General features: G+C 36.4%; 1 protein-coding gene across 4 annotated transcripts in view; it reads right to left on the bottom strand.

Annotated features, from left to right (window-relative positions):
• The window catches only part of Cdh8 (cadherin 8), a 406,878-nt gene that overhangs the window by 169,213 nt on the left and 218,190 nt on the right, over positions 1–19,475 (bottom strand). For all 4 annotated transcript variants that reach the window (XM_004663485.2, XM_012949876.2, XM_004663487.2 and 1 more), the window contains 2 exons: positions 4,240–4,407; positions 325–512 (listed from right to left, as the gene is read on the bottom strand). In XM_004663485.2, coding sequence (XP_004663542.1) covers positions 325–512; positions 4,240–4,407 — 356 coding nt within the window. The remainder of the gene's footprint in view (positions 1–324; positions 513–4,239; positions 4,408–19,475) is intronic.

Here is a 19,475-nt window from a genome sequence, read left to right as displayed (position 1 = left end):
ATGACTTTCCCACATTGCTGGAGTGGCTGCATTTTATCAAGATGGAGTGACTTCTTGTGGACTACAGAACAACACTGCTTCATAGTTATGGAAGGAAACAGTAGATAGGTGGCCAGCTCCCTCATAGTAACTATGATAGCTGAAATGTAACGAGGGCCTAATGGACTGGAGATACTAAATGGATTTTAATATTTGTCCAAACTCAGCCTGCTTTGCAGCTAAAATCTACATGTGCACCACCTCCACAGTTCAGCCAATCCACTTAGCTACCATAAATTCACATTTCTAAGATGTATTTGGATGATAAACTCTTCATTCACTTACCTTTCTTAACCTTATAATGCCATCCTGGGCCTGGGCATCAGAAGTGATTTCAAAAAGTGCTGTTCCATCTCCATCAATGATGTCATAAGATGACTGTGCATTTTCCCCAATATCCTGGTCATTGGCCTTGACCCTTCCTATGGCAGTGCCAAGAACCACATCTTCTGGCACTGAGAAGTGATAAAGACCTTAAAAAAAAGAGTATAGACACAGAGTAGTAAACAAATTAACCATTTACTAGTTTACTTAGCAACAAGTAATTGGATTCCAACTTTGCTCTGGACTTTCCAGTAGATGCAACTAAGACAGATACTGAAAAGACAGAATGCCTTCTGTGAAATGTGTGCTCTTTTAAAAAAATTAACAACAAATGTTTCTCAGAAGTTGTGAACTCTCTGCATCCCTTTTTGGGAATGTGGAACTTAGTCAATCATATATTTGAAGTAGCTGTATCAGAGGATTGGTGAGTCTATGAGAATGTTCTTTCTAGACTGCTGTATAATCACACAGACTGCCTATGGGGATATTCATTGTTGCCCAACATAAAATATTAAGCTAATTTCAGCACAGAAAGATGCAATGTGTATCACACTGAAAGTCACTTTTGAACTTACTTTCATATTTACAGACTTGTAGACAATTTTTGATAAAATCCAATTACTAAACTTCTGCTATGCCCTACAGCAAGCTGTTCAGACACATGAAACACTCCCCTTGTTACTAATGTCCTCGTTGCTCTAAAGACTAACATCCTACCTTCAACACTCCCTAGGCAAAATGCAATTACAGTGCATTTCCATTCTCCTATGGGGACAGTGAAACATGTCTAATTAGTGGCATTTGTCCTGTTTCTATTCAAATCACCATGCAGTGATATTGGTGTCAATCACTTTCGTTTGTGTAGAGGAAGCTAGTGGTGTTCCAACCATAATCCCTGGCCATTAACACATTACTGTTCACCTGCCCTACATTTGTCTTCCAACTTCTGCATTTCTTTGCCCTGGGGTTTTCTCTGGCCTTCAGATTCTATTTTGCCAATAGCATGTCAAGCTGCAAGGACCAAATCATTGAGGTCCACCAGCCCCCCACCATAGGAACAGCCATCATAGACCCACAGATGTTAGTATATAAAAACCTAGACTTTTTCCTTACCTGGCAGGATAACTTTGAGTTATTTCTTTTATGCAGCTTCTTTGCAACAACCCAGACTTTTCTCAGCTATAAAAAGCTACATATGCCCACAATGTTTATGTGACTGGATCATGCACACATTTTGGCTCTCTAATCTGCCCCCTTTCACTTCCCCTTTGGTGTTCCTTAGGAACATAAATTGCATGTCATTGATGAATGACATATGCTGAAGGAAAAATAAATCTGTAGAATACTAGCTAATTCTAGTTTTAACTCAATCACTGAGTTCCTTAGATAAACCAATATTCATTTTACCCAACATAACAAGATTAGTGTTTCTGGTATGCAGAGTTTCTTCAAGCATTAAAACCCGTTTCATTAATGATAAAACCAAACTACCTCTTAGACTTTTGAAGTCATGGAGCTGAGAAACAAAACATTTTCTAAATCATTTTACTATAAGGTAGTCACTGGAAACCATTGTGCTGATATCAAGCTTCCTGGCTCTCTCATAATTGGCTCAATGAATCCTCTACAAGCTTTATATACAGGGTAGTTGATAATTTTCTTTTGGTGTGTTTCCTTAGTAAGTCTAACAGTGAGGGGTCTCCCCTTGCTTCTGTTCCTATAGCAGGGAGACCTGAGAAGCCCTAGCAAATGTAACCCTCCTAACCCACAGTCATTCTGATGCTCTCATCCTCTCTGACTGTCTGGTTATAGTTACTAGGAGTTACCTCTAAGAAAGAGAACACTTTCAAAACTCATATGGCACTATTGAATTGAAAGCACCAGTTTGTGAGAAGGATGAACTGCATGTTACTGCATTATCTATAATAACAACTGAAAGAGAAATAAAAGACTCAAAGGGAAAGAATGGGAGAAATGATGTGTTTCCCTTCAATAATTTCCCTTAAAAGGCCCACAATGTTGTATAACTTATAGATAGCCAGATGTAAGAGTCGTAAATTCCAAACAAAAATGAATCTACCTTGGAATGTTTGCAAATAAAATTCTCAAATATATGTCAGAATGTTATTTTCAAACTCCATCTGTCTCTCTAACCTTTTCTTATCCTACTCCACTTTTCTGCTTTCCTTTCAAACCCCAATTCTTCTGTAATGTTTAGAATGAAAGCATAAAGCACAAGCAGTTATCCGGGTGCTAATATCAAAGCTAAGATGACCTACTGTCTCTAATGGAAAATGCAATCAATGCTTATATTCTGTGTGATCAATACCTAAGGATTCATCACTCCTATACATTATTCCACTTGCACTGCAATCCCCTTGGCAACACCTTTAATGGTAATGTTTGCACATATCACTTTATCAGGCTGTAATACAGAGTAGGCATTGGTAGGTCTGATTTCTTTCTCCCCCTCCCCCATCACATTTCTTCGGAAGCCAACTCTCTCAATTTCTGTACAAATTAAAACCATTTACTCACACCCTAGTAGTCTTAACCTGGAAATCATGGTGCCTAAATGACTGGCAATGACAAATACAGTTAATTTATGCCTAACCTAATATATTAGTCTTTTCTCAATGTGTTTCTGCAACATATTCCCCATTCCCATATGCCTGCCATACCCTGGAATTTTTTTTTTTTGTTCTATATCTTTAGGGTGTTCCATCTTATACTATGATATTCAAAATCCAAAAGTCATCTGTACACACATATTCAGGGTAGTGCTATTTACCAGGTATAACAAATAAAAATAAACTGTGTCCATTGATTGAAGAATAGTTATATAAGTTGTGCATATTTATATCTGAAATGGAATATCACTCAGCCTTACAAAAAAGAATGCCTTGTCCTTCACAAAATGACTGATCCTAGGAGTTATGCCAAGGCAGATTATCTAGACAGGAAAATGACCACCTAATTCCACTTAAGTTCAAGAATTTTAGAAGTGAATAGCTGTCACTTTCCACAATCAAGAACACATATCATCCATCTATCTATCTATCTATCTATCTATCTATCTATCTATCTATCTATCTATCATCTATCTATCTATCTATCTATCTATCTATCTATGTATCTATCTATCTATTATCATCTATCTATCTATCTATGTATCTATCTATCTATTATCATCTATCTATCTATCTATCTATCTATCTATCTATCTATCTATCTATCTATCTATCTATTTATATAAGTGAATAGATGTAAATATATGCATGCATGTTAAAGAGCAGCTTTTCAGCTTTGAGGTCCATTTCCTTATTTTCACAATTCCATGCTTCCCCAAATAATGCTAGTCATTTTTTGTATCTCATGCCAGGAAGACCTTATTAAGTCACTGCTAATAGAAATGTCATGTGGGAGCATAGGAAAGTGGCCAGATAAGGACTGTCTCACACCATGATGGTGCCTGCCTGGAGAGCTGTGCAGGTTCACATAGCTGAGGAACCTCAGCAGGAGATGTCACGAGTATTGAAGTCTTTCCCAGGGGCAGGAAGGAGGGACAGCTGTTAAGCAGCAGGATTCATGTGTATTTACTTCACCTCTGGAGATCTGATTTCTTTTATACAACAATAGGATTAATAATGGATCAATATCTGAGATGAACTTTTATCTTTCCTATACACTTGGCCTGATTCTGTGAATATGCACTTGATATTTGAAGCTTTTTGCAACTTCTTTGAAATTATTAAAATGGATAGAAAAGCATTGGTTGTCAGGTGAATCAGCATGCAACAGCTGCCATCAGAATGCAAAGGCAAATTATTCTAAGAACTCGGGTGACCATCTTCTACAGAAAGTCCACACACTTACTCTGTGCAAATTTTGGAGGATTGTCATTGACATCAGACAAGGTCACTGTGAGGGTTGTAGTCCCAGACAGACCGCCTGAGTGACCACCCATATCTTTGGCTTGGATTACGACCAGATACTCCTCCTTGGCTTCTCGGTCCATGTTGGGAAGGGCAGTTTTAATAATTGCTGCAGGAAAGAAAAGGATGAGTGATTTCCAGGCAGATCATTCCTTCACCAGCCCCCTCATACACTAGAGTGCTTACACCAACTGCCTAATCAGATACTTTATTAGTTTCCATTGATATTTACCTAGCATGCATCTGTAACATAAACAACATGAAAGAATTTTGTTCATAAACAATCATGGATAACCTGAAAACATACATTTTATAAGACATTATAAAGAAATTTCTAAAGAAAACAAACTTTCTACCATATTAAAGTCTACACAATGGGACATCCACCCAGAAAATCCCTGGAAGTGAGTGAATCCTACAATTAATCAAAGATCCCAATTCCCCTCCCAGATGACCAAGTCATCAAATAGCTTGTAGGCTTAAGGTCAGGGATAATTTATTCTGCAGCTCGCAATCACAGTAGAAAGATGAAAGAAATAAATACATTATCAGAGTCAACTCAGATGAATAAAACATCACTCAGGACTAACAAAGTCAAGTGTTTAAATCCTAAAGTTTATTCATTTACACTCAGGGTTTAATGGATTAGTTATAGCTTCCTTGCTGCAAAAGTAATGTTTTTTTTAGAAAAATTGAAAGGTATGGAAAAGAGAAAAGCAAGTAAAAATAGTTATAGAAGTGAGAATACTGAATACTGTAATTGAAATCTTATTGTCTTCAGATATTTTTAGAGTTTCATGTGGATATATCTGTTTACTTATGAGACTTTTGTAGAAGATTCAAAATTTGCTTCTTTCTTAAGTGATTTTGAAAATGAAAATCTTTATTTAGACTTCTCTGTCCTCCAAAGACTTTCTCATAGAAAAGTTATGCTCACATTTTGGTATGTGCAATACCAAGGACATAATCTGTTTATGCACATATGTGGATATAAAACACTGACCATAAATTTGAATGGAATGTAAGTATTTTTATTATTTTTTTCTCATAATGGATGTCTTTAATTTTTTTTTTTTTTTTTTTTTTTTTTTTTATTGCTAGGCCAGGCGTGGTGGTGCATGCCTTTAATCCCAAAACTCAGGATGCAGAGGTAGGAGGATTGCTGTGAGTTTGAGGCCACCTTGAGATTCCATAGTGAATTCCAGGTCAGCCTGGGCTAGAGTGAGACTCCACCTTGAAAAACCAAAGAATAAAAATGATTTCAGTACATACACTGTTGTTCAACTCATTATATCTTAGATTGATTTCATTATACAAATGCACCATAGTTCCTTTAACATTCTCACACTGGTGGTTATTCCAGTTACTTGATTATTCCATTTGACTACATGATGTAACTGTGAAATTGTTGTATTTTTTTTTTCACTTTTTTGTAGTTGTTATTTGGTTGGTTGTATTTTAGAGGTGGGAATATCCAAGCCATCATATATTCTAGGCAATTCTCTACCACTGTTCTCTATTCCAAGTCCTGTAACATACGTATCTATTTGTTATATTTTTTCTTTAAGTTGGGGTCATAAAGATCTGTCTTGTAATTAATTTCCAATAAAATTGATAGGAGGCACCCAGAATATTCATTTTGAATGGATGTTACCACATCTATAGTTAGGTGACAGGAATATGTCCAGATTAAAGACAACCCTACCTCTCACTTCGAACCCTAGGGACACCATAAATATTCAATTTAATATTGCCGATGAGACTCTCTCTGAGCCACTTCTGAAATTGCAAGTTTGATATTTATTTTACTCATAAATTATAGTAAAACAACCTTTTGCAAAGATTCTTTGTAGCAAGTAAAGTGCAACGTGACCATGGAAATTAAATCTGCACTACTGCAGGTTCTCAGAAACAGCTAGAACTTCTTACCACATTATTAGATTTGACACCACCTTTATTTTTTTTTTAATATTTTTTTGTTTACTTTTTATTTATTGATTTGAGAGCAACAGAGAAAGAGGCAGAGAGAGAGAGAGAGAATGGGCGCACCAGGGCTTCCAGCCACTGCAAACGAACCCCAGACGCGTGCGGCGCCTTGCGCATCTGACTAACATGGGTTCTGGGGAACTGAGCCTTGAACCGGGGTCCTTAGGCTTCATAGGCAAGTGCTTAACCACTAACCCATCTCTCCAGCCCTTGACACCACCTTTATATCAGGGCATCCCACTCAGTGAATACTCTCTTGGATAACCTTGTATGTTAGAAAATAATTCTAATCATATAATGATATAGTTGAAGACAATAACTCAGAGAAAACAATACACTGCTAAAACAAAAACAAAAAGTAAAAGCAGAAATATAACCACCATTCAAAGTTGGATAAGTTGTTGTTAAAGAGAAGGGAAAAAAGTAATAGCCAGCAGGATACTCCGACCTCATCATTAGCATCCTGAGGAATAAGGTGGTTACGGTAGCATGGGTATGCATTCTTATCATTCAGAATGCCTTCATTACATATGGGTCCAGTTTTTAGTTGGATGCTTTTACTCCCATAACATTTTACAAAGATTAGGATCTACAATTATCTGTGGTCATATTGTCCATTAATGTCATCCTTTGGCATTTGCAATTTGATACAGAGCTCCAAATGATCACAAAATGATAAAATTCCTCCAGAAAGACAGTACCCTACTTAAAGAAATTTGGAAGGGTTGTGTCTCTACATATGACCTCTCATGGTTATATGTATAGAATAATTTCTGCAACTTCCTCTGAATTATAGCAGATTAAAGTACACAATCACCACTATTTTATATATTTCAGGAATGAAAATTTAAAAGAATCTGTGATAGCTGTTAGACAGGTGTGATTAAAGTAGTTTTCAGTCTCAGTTGAAAATAGCATGCTTGAGTTAATGTGGATGAGGAAGAACTGGAAAGGGGCTGGCTTATCAAATTACGTAAGAGGTGCTCCATAGGTCTCTCTACCAATTATGAAATTTTGTATGCCTTTCAACATTCAGAAATACTTTTCAACTACCTAAAGTATGTTTATATTGATAATTTAATTGTACCTATGAATGCTGTCTCATAGCTGAAGTAAAGCAAGTTTGGTTTCTCATCTTACTCACATATTAAATAGATTTGCATTTAAAAATAAGAAATCTACCAGGACTTGCTACTCCACCTTGTTAAATGAAGATAATAGCCAGCATCTCATGGTAGGTCTTCTGGAACCATGTAAGATAATTACTTCAAAATTCTAAGCATGTGTGGTCACCCTAGATTTCCCTCCTCTTTCTCATTTCTCTACCTTACTTTACTTGTCTTGAGGTAAGACAGAGTTCAGAATCTTCTCAGGTTGCTCCCCAAATTCACTTTGTACTCAACCCACGAAGTACTGGCATTTTTTAAGTTCTTTATGTCATTAATTTCATTCATTTATTTGAGAGAGAGAGACAGAGAGAGAATGGGCATGCCAGGACCTCTAGCCACTACAAACAAATTCCAGACACATGTGCCATCTTGGTATCTGGCTTACATGAGCACTGAGGAATTGAACCTGGATCATTAAGCTTCACAAGCAAGTGCCTTAACCACTAAGCAATCTCTCCAGCCCCAACTACTGGCATTTAATGTGATCTTGATGCATTGTTTAGATGGCATCCTTTATTTTATAGGTGTTGAAGTTAACTTCATGTTGATGGCAAAAACAAAACAAAACAAAACAAAACAAAACAAACAAACAAAAAAACACTATACCAAAAGCAGCTGATGCAAGGAAGAGTTTATTTTGGCCTAAAATCTTGAGAGAATTCATCATGATGTTTGGATAAAGATGGCTCAGCAGAGCCTGGGTACCATCTCCTTGCCATAGCCAGTGGAAAAGAGTGGCAGGAGAGTAAAGTGAGCTCTGAGGGCTCCACTTCTCAAACTGCCACCAGATGAGAACCAGATATCCAGTACACATGAGTTTATGGTAGACATTTGGTTCAAACCACCATAATTCTTCCGTGGCAGATTTTTGAAGACAGTACAATTGGAGCAAGGTGAGATTCCTGAATGCACAAAGACCTTCATGTGTGGTAACATTCAATTTATTACTTAGGGATATTGCTACAACAAAGCATTCTCTTACATCTCAAAATTGCTTCCTTCCTTTGCTCCTTCTGGGGCAATTTTGATGATGATACCTCTGATAATAGCTTAGGAGTGTTTTTCCTGTGGTCTCTCCTAACTAGGTCATGCCTTTGTTATTAGCCCCCTTGTTAAATTATTTTGAATTACCTTATTTGTACCAACAAACTAGAATATTTTTAGGCTATTGTTGTTCTGTCCAATGACCAAACACATTGCCAGCATATTCACAAACACTCTGCCCAAGTTTATAAAAGGAGTACCCACTTCCTGGGAAAGGAAGCTCACAGACCCCCTACGCTCTCTGAGAGCCCCACAGAGAGTTCCATGGATGCAGCTTTAGGGAGTTATCCTATATGCCAGGATGGGCTTTTCAGTAATAGAGCGGCTATTTAGTCTAGTCATCCATGATCATATAATAACCCTCACTATACTCCTGTAAAAGCCTCCATAAACTCACTGCTTCATTAATCTAGATTGGGGTGGAATCATTTCTTTGGTTTGTCAATGGTGCCCAATCTGGAGATGACTAGACATCTATACATGCTTTCCCGATAGGTTGATTCTCCATACACAAGGATAATGTCTAGTCAGTTAAGTGAATAGCCTGAGGTCACCACCCTGGAAAGTTGTTTTTTTGAGGAATCTTTGCCCTTCTATTGTTTTACCATATCAGGATAAGCTTTCCTGATGGATAAATCAAGCAAGTTTCTCTCCAAGGTTTCTTGAGGACACGAGACACAGTTAATTGGCTTCAGTTAATACTATATAATGAAGAGTTCTTGCTCACCTGAGCCCTCAGCCTCTGGTCTCCACCTCACAACCAGCAGCAATTCATTAGGCAACCCAAGCAAAATTTCTGGAACTTTGTGCAGTTCCCTTGTGGCTATAAAAAAAAGACTATAGAAATTTTAAGTGCCCTTGATCTTCCTGCTTTTTATCTTTACTTTGAATTCTATCTATATATGTTATTTGAGATATTTCTTCATACTCAAAAGGCAGGTGGTTTCACTTACATTGCTAATGCAAGACATGGGTAAGTTCCTAAAAAAGAAGATTAAGATTGCCTTAAAAGCTTTTTACATTTCTGTTTTACTATTTGGGCTTATATTTTCACCCAAAAATTAGTAGCTTTAGGCTGTTTATGACTGGAGATAAAACTTCCCTAATTTAAAAAATCACTGTTTTGTAATTTATGACCTACCATAGAGCAGAAAACAGAGTAATAAGGGCAAGCAGATTTGAGAAGTCAAAAATTAGAGTATCTACTAAATTCTGGCTTAAACCCTCAATTAAATGGTACATCCCACCTATTTACAACCTGGATTTTAACCAAGAGATTCCTACCATCTTTATGGAAAATAAAATAAGTAAAAATAACTTTTTTTAAAATAATTTTTCTTATTGTTGTTTATTTATTTGAGCATGACAGACAGACTGAGAGAGAAAAAGGGGGAGAGAGAGAGAGAGAGAGAGAGAGAGAGAGAGAGAGAGAGAGAGAGAGAGAGAGAATGGGCACACCAGGGCCTCCAGCCACTGCAAACAAACTCCAAAATGCATGTGCCACGTTGTGCATCTGTCATAGGTGGGTCCTGGGGAATCAAGCCTTAAACTTGGGTCCTTAGGCTTTGCAGTCAAATGCTTAGCTGCTAACCCATTATCTCCAGCCCCTAAAAACAACCTTTTAATAGTTTTAACTTTAAGAGAATTCCATTACCCAAGGTACAGTTTATGGCTTATGCATCTCCCTGTTCTTCACAATACCATGCAATAAGCAGCAACATAAGCATGTACTAGATTGCTATAGTCACACCTTCTCATTGCTTAACTGCATGCTGAAAGCTCACATATACCTAAGCTTCCATCAAGCCAACTAGGCAACAGATTCAGGTTTTAAATTTTCAAAACATTCTGTGACAAAATGCTTGCTTCTGGGCCAATTAGAAAAATTCCTTAATGCGAATTTTTTGTTTGCTTTTTAAAAGTTAACATGCATAGAACATATATATGTATGTGTATTATGTGTGTGTGTGTGTGTTATAATATTGTACTGTATTGCTTTTCATTTCTCAACTCAGTCTCTATGCTTATTTTCTACATACCACAAAATATTAATTTCCCCTTCTGCTTTCTAGATGTGAATATATGATCAATAATCTCATAATAAAAATCAAGTTAGATAACTTTATAACTATGGAAATTCCAGCAAAACTTTGGGTTGGTACAATTAAATTATGTTATTATACTTGGTCTTATCAGTCATTCTCAAGTCAGTAATGATTATATTGTTCAAATTTATTCTTCTGTTCAACTCTTTATCTTTGTTTAAATCATGATGCATTCCAAAAGCAGCCTTTTCTCCTAGAAAATTAAGGAGCCTAACATTTGATAAATTAAATTAAGATTAACCATAACTCCATTGTAAAAGGGGGAAATAAGCTAGGTTTTATGGTTTCAATGTGAAGTGTCCTGTGCAGGTTCATGTCTTCAAAACTTGGTGTCCAGCTGTTGGCACTATTTTAAGAAGGGTGGAAAGTTGGAAAATTTAAAAGGTAGGGTCTAGCTAGAGGATGTAGGCCACTAATGAGATCAGTTTATTCTGAAGGTTGTAACCTGGCCTTAGGTCTTTGCTTTTTTTTTTTTTTTTTTTTTTTTCCTTTGTTTACTGTCTATAATGAGCCTCCTGAGCCTCAGGTTCCCAGTGTTGTCATCAAATTCTGCTGGGCCACACGAGGCCAAGCTACCACAGTCTAAATGCTCTGAAAACATGAGGCAAAAATAAGTAAGCCTTCCGTTTAAGATGTTTCTTTCTGCTATTTGGTCACAGTGATAAAAGCCAACCATTTCATTAGCCCTGATGGAATCTCAGTAGCATTAACTAGATAGTAGATTTGTATGAGGGACAGAAACTGTTATCTTTTAGAGAAATCCCCTGAAACTCCATTTTGAAAAATCTAATCTAATCAGATAATTAATGAGAACTTTTATTCTCCATAAATTAATTCAACAGAGACTTGAAACCAGCACTGGGGAGTCAAGGTAGGAAGGTAAGGGATTTGAAGTGAGCTCTGGCAGGAGAATTAAGTGAAAGGGTGAATCATCATCTCAGAAATCAGCATTTATTACCTTGCTGTGAATAGACAGATGTGCTCTGCTCTCCGGTATTTAAAAGACACGTCTTTATCTTCTCCTTATTCAATCAAATGAAGATTTCCCCAGTGTATAAGTTTAAGAATAAAAGTCCTAGGCTGGCCTAAGTTCTCCCTAATGTTAAACAGCTGTTCCTTATGTCTCATAATCTAGGCAGTAGCTTTGATTACAATCCAATTTCACTCATCTCAAAAAGTTAAAATTTGTGTTTTTTTCCTTTTTCATTGTTTTTAGTGTTATCATCTTAGAAGCATTTTTGTATCCATCACAAAACTTCTTTTTATAATTTCTGTGACCTCACCAGATTGAGAGGCTTCACGGAAAGGCAAGGAGATGCTGATTAAGTCTTTTGTCATTTTGAAGGCTGATTACAGTAATTCACTCATTGTGGGTCTCCCAGATTGTGCTGTTCAAGTTTTAAGTTGATAGAAAATGCTGCGCTAGACTCCTCTTCTGAATAAGTCTTGTTGAACACATTATCCCAGTTACGAAACCCTGAGCTTTGTTATCCCCAGAAACCCTTGTCAATTCAGTGTACAATTATTACCTTATATCTGGAAGAAAGGGTTTCACTTATGATGTTAACTCGTATGGATTCATGAGAGGTACCTCTTTGAGTGTTTATAAACTGCCACATACTTTCTGCTGATTAGTGATTTATACTATAGGCCAACAGTTACAAAGGGTAAAAATATATAATGAGTGATACAATGAAACCTCCCAAATAATCTATTCAATAATACATTTGGAAAACCACTATACAAGCACAGATAGACCACAAAGGTAATGTAATACTTAAATAAATGTATTAGAGAAGGATTTGGCTGCCACAGTTCTAGCATAAAGAATATTTCCTTTCTTATGTGATAACTTAAAATTTAACTAGATAGATAATAGACAAAAATAGATATGTAGATGAGAGGTAGGTAGACAGGTGGTGGATGGATAGATGGATGCTAGATGCTAGATATATAGATTATATAGATAGAGAGATAGATGATAAACAGATGACATATATGCAGACAGACAGGCTAGCCTGGATTTGAAAACAAAAAGACAAACTCTTATATAAGTGGTCCTCTCTTTCTATTGGTTATACATTTGCAGATTCAAACAACTGTGGTTTAAACTTTTATTTATTTATTTATTTATTTTATGTTGGGTTTCGCTCTGGCCCAAGCTGACCTGGAATATTTGTAGTCTCAGGGTGGCCTTGAACTCACAGCAATCCTCCTACCACTGCCTCCTGAGAGCTGGGATGAAAGGTGTGCACCACAATGTTTGGCTTAAATGTTATTAAAAAAAAAAAAAGGTCTGTAATGAACAGATAGAGATACTATTCTTGCCATCAGTTTCTGAACACTGCAGTGTAGGCACTGTTTACTAGAATTTACATTGCACTGGTTATATATGGGCAATTTAATGATGATGTAAAGTATAGAGGAGGATGTGCACAAGTTATATACATGTGTGAGCAATGAGAATTTGTGGATTGTAGTATCTTCATACAGTTCTGAACCAAACCTCATGGTCACTGAGCAATAATGTACACACCTGATAGATTTGTTAAAGAGAGCGACATAGGAAACCAAGTTATTCAAATGAATTAGGAATCCGTATATAACTTATGCCTTTAAACCAGTATTTTTCAAACTAAAATTTATTATATGGAAATCATAATTGTTCCTTATCCTCCATCTTCAAATTTTTAGGTTTTTATGCTCATATTTCTTTATAATATTATTTAATAGTAAGTTTTTGTTATTTTTTGAGGTAGGGTCTCACTCTAGGCCAGGCTGACCTGAATTCACTGTGTAGTCTCAGGGTGGGCTCAAACTCATGATGATCCTCCTACCTCTGCCTCCCAAGTGCTGGGACTGAAGGCATGTGCCACCACACCCAGCTTAATAGTAACTTTAAAAAATATTAATAATAGATAAATTTTGGAACCATAATTAAATGCATAAAGATGAAAGGAACACTGTGTTAAACTAGTTTTAATAACTATGTTATGAAGACTGTTTAGAAATACAAAAATGTTAGGCAGGCTTGGTGGCATGCACCTTTAATCCCAGCACTTGGGAGGCAGAAGTAGAAGGATCACCATGAGTTCAAGGCCACTCTGAGAGTATACAGTGAATTCTAGGTCAGCCTGGGCTAGAGTGAGACCCTATCTTGAACCCCCTGCCCCACAAAAAAAGTTTATAACAAATTTCCAACTTTCTTTAGAGTAACATATATTAAGCTTATCATGAACAATGTGTGTGAAAAATTTGAATGAAATTTATACATAGGTGCCCTGGTATATTTTGGTAGAAGCACAGAAAAGTTGTTTGTACCCACAAGTCCCAGTACAGTATACTGGGAAATACAAATGTGTGTGGGTCAGGGAACAGTCTCTGGAGTTTGATACAGGAGAATTGACAATGGATGGAGTGTTCTCAGCTATGTGATTTGGAACAGGAGACTTGAGACTCCTTTAATATCAGTTATCTCAAGTATAACATTTCCAGTATGAGTTTAAGGATAGCATTATAATGGGTGAAAAGCTGAATGCTTTGCTTTAAACATTGTATCTGTATACATATATCATACATACAAAAAATACATACATTGCACTTACAGCTATAAATATATATGTACTAAAATAGATGTATAAATTTACACATATCATTATATTTGCATTGTATAAATAAAAACACAAATTATATGAAAATTAAAATTTAGTTATCTGTTTAGTGCTAGTAATTAGTATTAATGTATGCTTTTAAATTAAAAGTATAAGACACTACAATATATGAATGTCCTCTATGACTTCAAAATATAATTCCACTGCAATGGTAAGTAAGACACAAAACAAATGCTACGTTTCAATCAAACCTCCATTGGTTTTGTCTGTAACCATCTTTCTTTATAGTTCTCTACAAAGCAGGTGCCTTTGAGACTCCAGCCTCGTCCTTTCTTCAGATTTGCCACGAATTTGATGTCTCCGCAATGTTGTATGGTTGATGTAGCCCTGACCAGTTTCTGCTTTCCTGTACCCTTTAACTTTCATTCATCTTTTCAGGAACTATTTGGTTATTTCATCAGCAAGGGACTGGTATACTTAACTACTGTTTTGTTGGTTTTTTTTTTTTTTAACTTACCCACTTTTGTTAGAAATGTTAATATAGCATTAACTTTATGCTCCCTCTGCATTTCACTATCATTGCTACTGTTTCTCTCTTTCTTGATAGCAAATAACTATATACAAAACCACATCCCATTCAGTTTTCTAGGTATACACTTTGTATGGACACATCATTTCCCTCTTTCCTGCCCCCACTCTACTAAAGGCCCTCCTTAGTGGGATTGCTAATATTCATCATATAGTTGTAGGTTAAGAGTTGTGAGAGTGGCTGGAGAGATGGTTTAGTGGTTAAGCGCTTGCCTGTGAAGCCTAAGGACCCCGGTTCGAGGCTCGGTTCCCCAGGTCCCACGTTAGCCAGATGCACAAGGGGGCGCACGTGTCTGGAGTTCGTTTGCAGTGGCTGGAAGCCCTTGCTTGCCCATTCTCTCGCTCTCCCTCTATCTGTCTTTTTCTCTGTGTCTGTCGCTCTCAAATAAATAAATAAAAAATGAACAAAAAAACATTAAAAAAAGAAGAGTTGTGAGAGCAGCAGTCTGTTATTTTGGGGATTCATTTTTGTATACCCAGAACCTAATAAAATTCCTGATACACAATAGTTGTTTAAGGAGGGAAGGACATTATACAATGAGAAAGAGGGGAAGCAGGAAGGAAAGAAGGAGAAAATAGTAATTATAGAGGTTTTTTTTTTTTTCATGTTACTTTTCAGATACAATAATGTAATGTGTAAGCATTTCATAAAACTAAAACTTGTAATTTCTCTGGATACCAGAACTATTGAATGCTATTAACAGTTACAGACACTAAACCTCAAGATTTGACCTCACGTCTAACTACCTTCATGGTCAAGGGGTATGGCAACATTCCAGAACTACAGTGATAGTTAAGTTATTCCAGTTTGGCAAAAGAAGAGAAGAACACTTGAGTGAATGTCAGTGAAGTAACTGTTTTTAGGTAGAAGGACTCCAGGGCTGTCATGGCTTGCCTAGATAGTTCACCCATTTTTAATTGGCATTTGACTTTTTAATTTAATTACCCATCTTAGTATGCATGCTTCAGTGTTCTAACACTTCAAAAATTCTCAGGAATTTTCTAACATAAAAAAGAGGGGTAGTATTGATGAGCTATATGTTCTACCCATATTTCATGAATTTAATTACATGGGGATGAATTCACAAAAAAAATCAATTTATTTGATATATATGCTTTACCAATGAATGATGGTTTAGTATTACTTGTTACTTCTGAAGTCCCACTGTTATTTGTTTCTCTTGGAAAAAATATATAGCTATGACACCCAAAGTCCCTGGAATAGCTTACATGAAAACAATTCACTTTTGAGAATTGGAGAATTTATTTTCACATGAATGCTGGGGTTTGGAAGGTGGCACAGCCACAAGTCTTCTGCAAGGTAACACAGACTAACAAGAACTCAAATCTCACACTCCAAGATCTCAGTTATGAAAAATTAATGCAATAATATACTCTGTTTTGGTAAAATATCTCCCCCAGAGAGTGCTTTAGCAAAATGTTTGTCCAACATGATCCTCTTATGCTATCATAGCATCTTAATGGGTCGTACAGATGACTTCCTTCATCTAAACTTTACATATTAACCTCTACACACCCTGCATCATTTAGCTTTGAATATTTTTGCTAGAGAACAATAAGCCGCAAAGATTTAAATCAGACCACTGAGAATCATTCAACTATTTCAATAAAAAATATTGCTTCCTTACATGAAAATTTCCTATTTCATCATGTGGTATGTCTTCAGATTAAGAAACCATAGTTTCTTAATTATCCCTTTGTGTGGATCACAATGACTTTATACACTTATAGAACCACATATGAAATCTCATTAAATGAATTAACATTCATATCCCATCTTAGTTTTATATGTGACCAGCATATTGAATTTAAAGTATGGCTTATTAGTATTATAACCTTTGGGTTTCCCTGTTAAATAGTTCTGCACATGCTGCTGTTTCCAGCATCAACACATGACTAGCCAATAACTGATGATATTTAAATTGGCAATTTTGTGTTACACTGAAATACTTGCAATTATTTCTATTCAGCATTAAGGTGAATTATTTTCCCCTAAATAAAAACACACCCAGGGACTCCTCAATCAAGTAGAATTATTTCTATGAAGAGCATGATGGCACTATTCTTTCCTTAAGCCATAATTCCAGTAACTAATTATATGAATAATGAGTATGGGTGGCCCAAAAGAGGAAAGTGAAAGCTGCTATAAAATTGGATGCTTTCTACTCTCACTTCAGAACTTATGTAGACAGGAACAGCAGAGCTGTACATGGGCTAAAAAGTATGTATTTTGGATTCACCTGCAAAGCAATGGAGCCAGGTTTCAAACATGGGTCTAAAGTTAGGTAACTATTTTCAACTCTTTGAAACTTAGTCTCCTCACCTATAAAATGCAAATAGAGTCACCCATCTGAGGTTATATTAAATTGTGCCTAACACTGTTCACAGAACAAAATAGATAAGTAAAATAGATAAGTTCACCAACTTGGTCTTATCTACATGTGTTGAAACAGTCCTTTTTCTTCTAACATTTCAAAGATGCATTGTGGACCTATATATCAGTCAGCCATACCATGATGTGTTGGTCATGGCCTGTCAGTACAGACAACCAGAACACAGTGATTTAAAATCCCAGATTTGGTATTGCAAGTTGGGATTTGATTTCTCTCTTTTTCACCTCCAGTGTTATACATCACCTGAGAAATTATCTTAATATCACTGAGTACGTAATTTTTCTTTAATAACATAATGATAGCTGCTACCCTTTTTATAGATGATTGGTAAGAAAGATGAAACATGTAAAATGTGTATGTGATGAAAAAAATTGCAATCAACCCACTAATACTACAACATGAACATTAAGATTACCTCATAAAGCTGTGATCACAAGACCACTAAGGTCATGTTTCAACCTGGCTGTCTGCATCAGATCCCAGAAACACAGAACAAGGATTTGTCTCCATTTTTACCATAGGGAAAAGCTATTTGAGTAAGAGAGTTTGCAACTGTAAGGGGGTTTCCCTTTCATGGTGGGGCTGCCACAAGAGACACTGTGGATCTCCTAATACCTTTTCCATTTCTTCCACAGTAAGAGTTGGGAATCAGACTGAGATAAAAGCATTATTGTAGAATTGCCATTCAATATCTAGATTCTACTGGTTTTTCTCTGACTGCCAGAGTTTTATAGAACATTGTTAGGTCCAAAAAGGAAAGGTATTTGAATACAAACTATAGTTCCACACTAAATACTCAAAATCCTGACTTTATTCTTTTATTCAATGTTCAGACTAACCAAAATAACCCCTAGACCATTCTTTTTATCTTTTCAATCCCATTCTCTTCTAGAGCCTTTTATTGTATTCTACAAATTTTGTTCTGAATTCCTCCAGCACTCTTCTTTGGAAGCACAGTATGTTTTTATTTTCCAAGACAAAGTAACCAAAAACTGGGCTCCCTTTCCTTTGCTTCATCTCTTAAAATAGAATTTGCTTTCTCCAGTCTCTTCTCGATGCCTTTTCTACAATGGTGTTGTTAAGCTATTTCCCTTCCTCATATCAGTTTCTGTAGAGGATATAATGAATTATTTATATATACACCCGCCCCTCCAGACATCTCTTCTCTAATCTAATGTCATTGGTTTGAGCCATTGAATTCTTTCTTGTTTTTGTATTTTTAAAAATACTATTTATACTCCTGCAATCACTGCCTTTCATTTCCAATTCATGAAATTTAAAAAGCAGGTAACAATAGCAACAACAACAAAACTCTGGCTCTATTTCAAGGAGAAGAGAAGAAAGAAGTGTGTCAAATAGGACATAAGGAAGAAGAACATCTTCCCACAAGTATTTATGTAGCACTTACTAAAATCAAACTGCACTTCACTACTGAGGATACAAGGAAAGAAAGGTAAGGACACTCACATCACATCTCTACAATCCAGTGAGAAAATAGAAGGGTGTATTGCAATTCATAGTGCTGTAAAAAATGGGGGTTCTGGCTACCCATTCACTGGCTTTTGATTCTAGCCAACCATTTGCTAAGTACAGTACAGAGTGCTCCTTGATTGGTAGAAAAATAAATGTGACATATGTATGTAATCTTGTAAAGCAATTTATTCTCAGTGGTTCATTCTGTACATAAGCAAAACTATTTAAGTACTTTATTGTTTACTTGCAAGGAAAGAGAGAGAGAAGAGGAACAGAGACACAGAGAGGGAAGGGGTATGTCAGGGCCGCTAGCTACTGCAAATGAAATCCAGATGCTTGTGCTACTGGTGAATATGGCTTACATTGGTACTGGGGAAATCAAACCTGTGTTGTTAGACTTTACATGCAAGCACCTTAACTGCTGATCCATCTCTGCAACCAAAGTTGAAATATTTTAGTATGATTAGTTAAGGTTTTTTTTCAACCCAGGCAAAATTTTACCCCATAAACAAGAGACAAGCTTAGGGTTTCTCTATATCCCTCTAGGACTAATATGATTACACTTGTCAAACAAGACACTGAGTCTGACCTTTGGAGGGCTCAAGCTGGAGGCAAAACAATTAAGAAAGAAAGGTAAGGGCTGGAGAGATGGCTTAGCAGTTAAGCGCTTGCCTGTGAAGCCTAAAGACCCCAGTTCGAGGCTCGGTTCCCCAGGTCCCACGTTAGCCAGATGCACAGGGGGCGCATGCATCTGGAGTTCGTTTGCAGTGGCTGGAAGCCCTGGCTC

The sequence above is a fragment of the Jaculus jaculus genome, chromosome 1 (genome assembly GCF_020740685.1).
Source record: "Jaculus jaculus isolate mJacJac1 chromosome 1, mJacJac1.mat.Y.cur, whole genome shotgun sequence".
Lineage (NCBI taxonomy): Eukaryota > Metazoa > Chordata > Mammalia > Rodentia > Dipodidae > Jaculus > Jaculus jaculus.
Note: the sequence above shows the minus strand (reverse complement) of the source record. Positions and strands in the feature narration are given on the sequence as shown.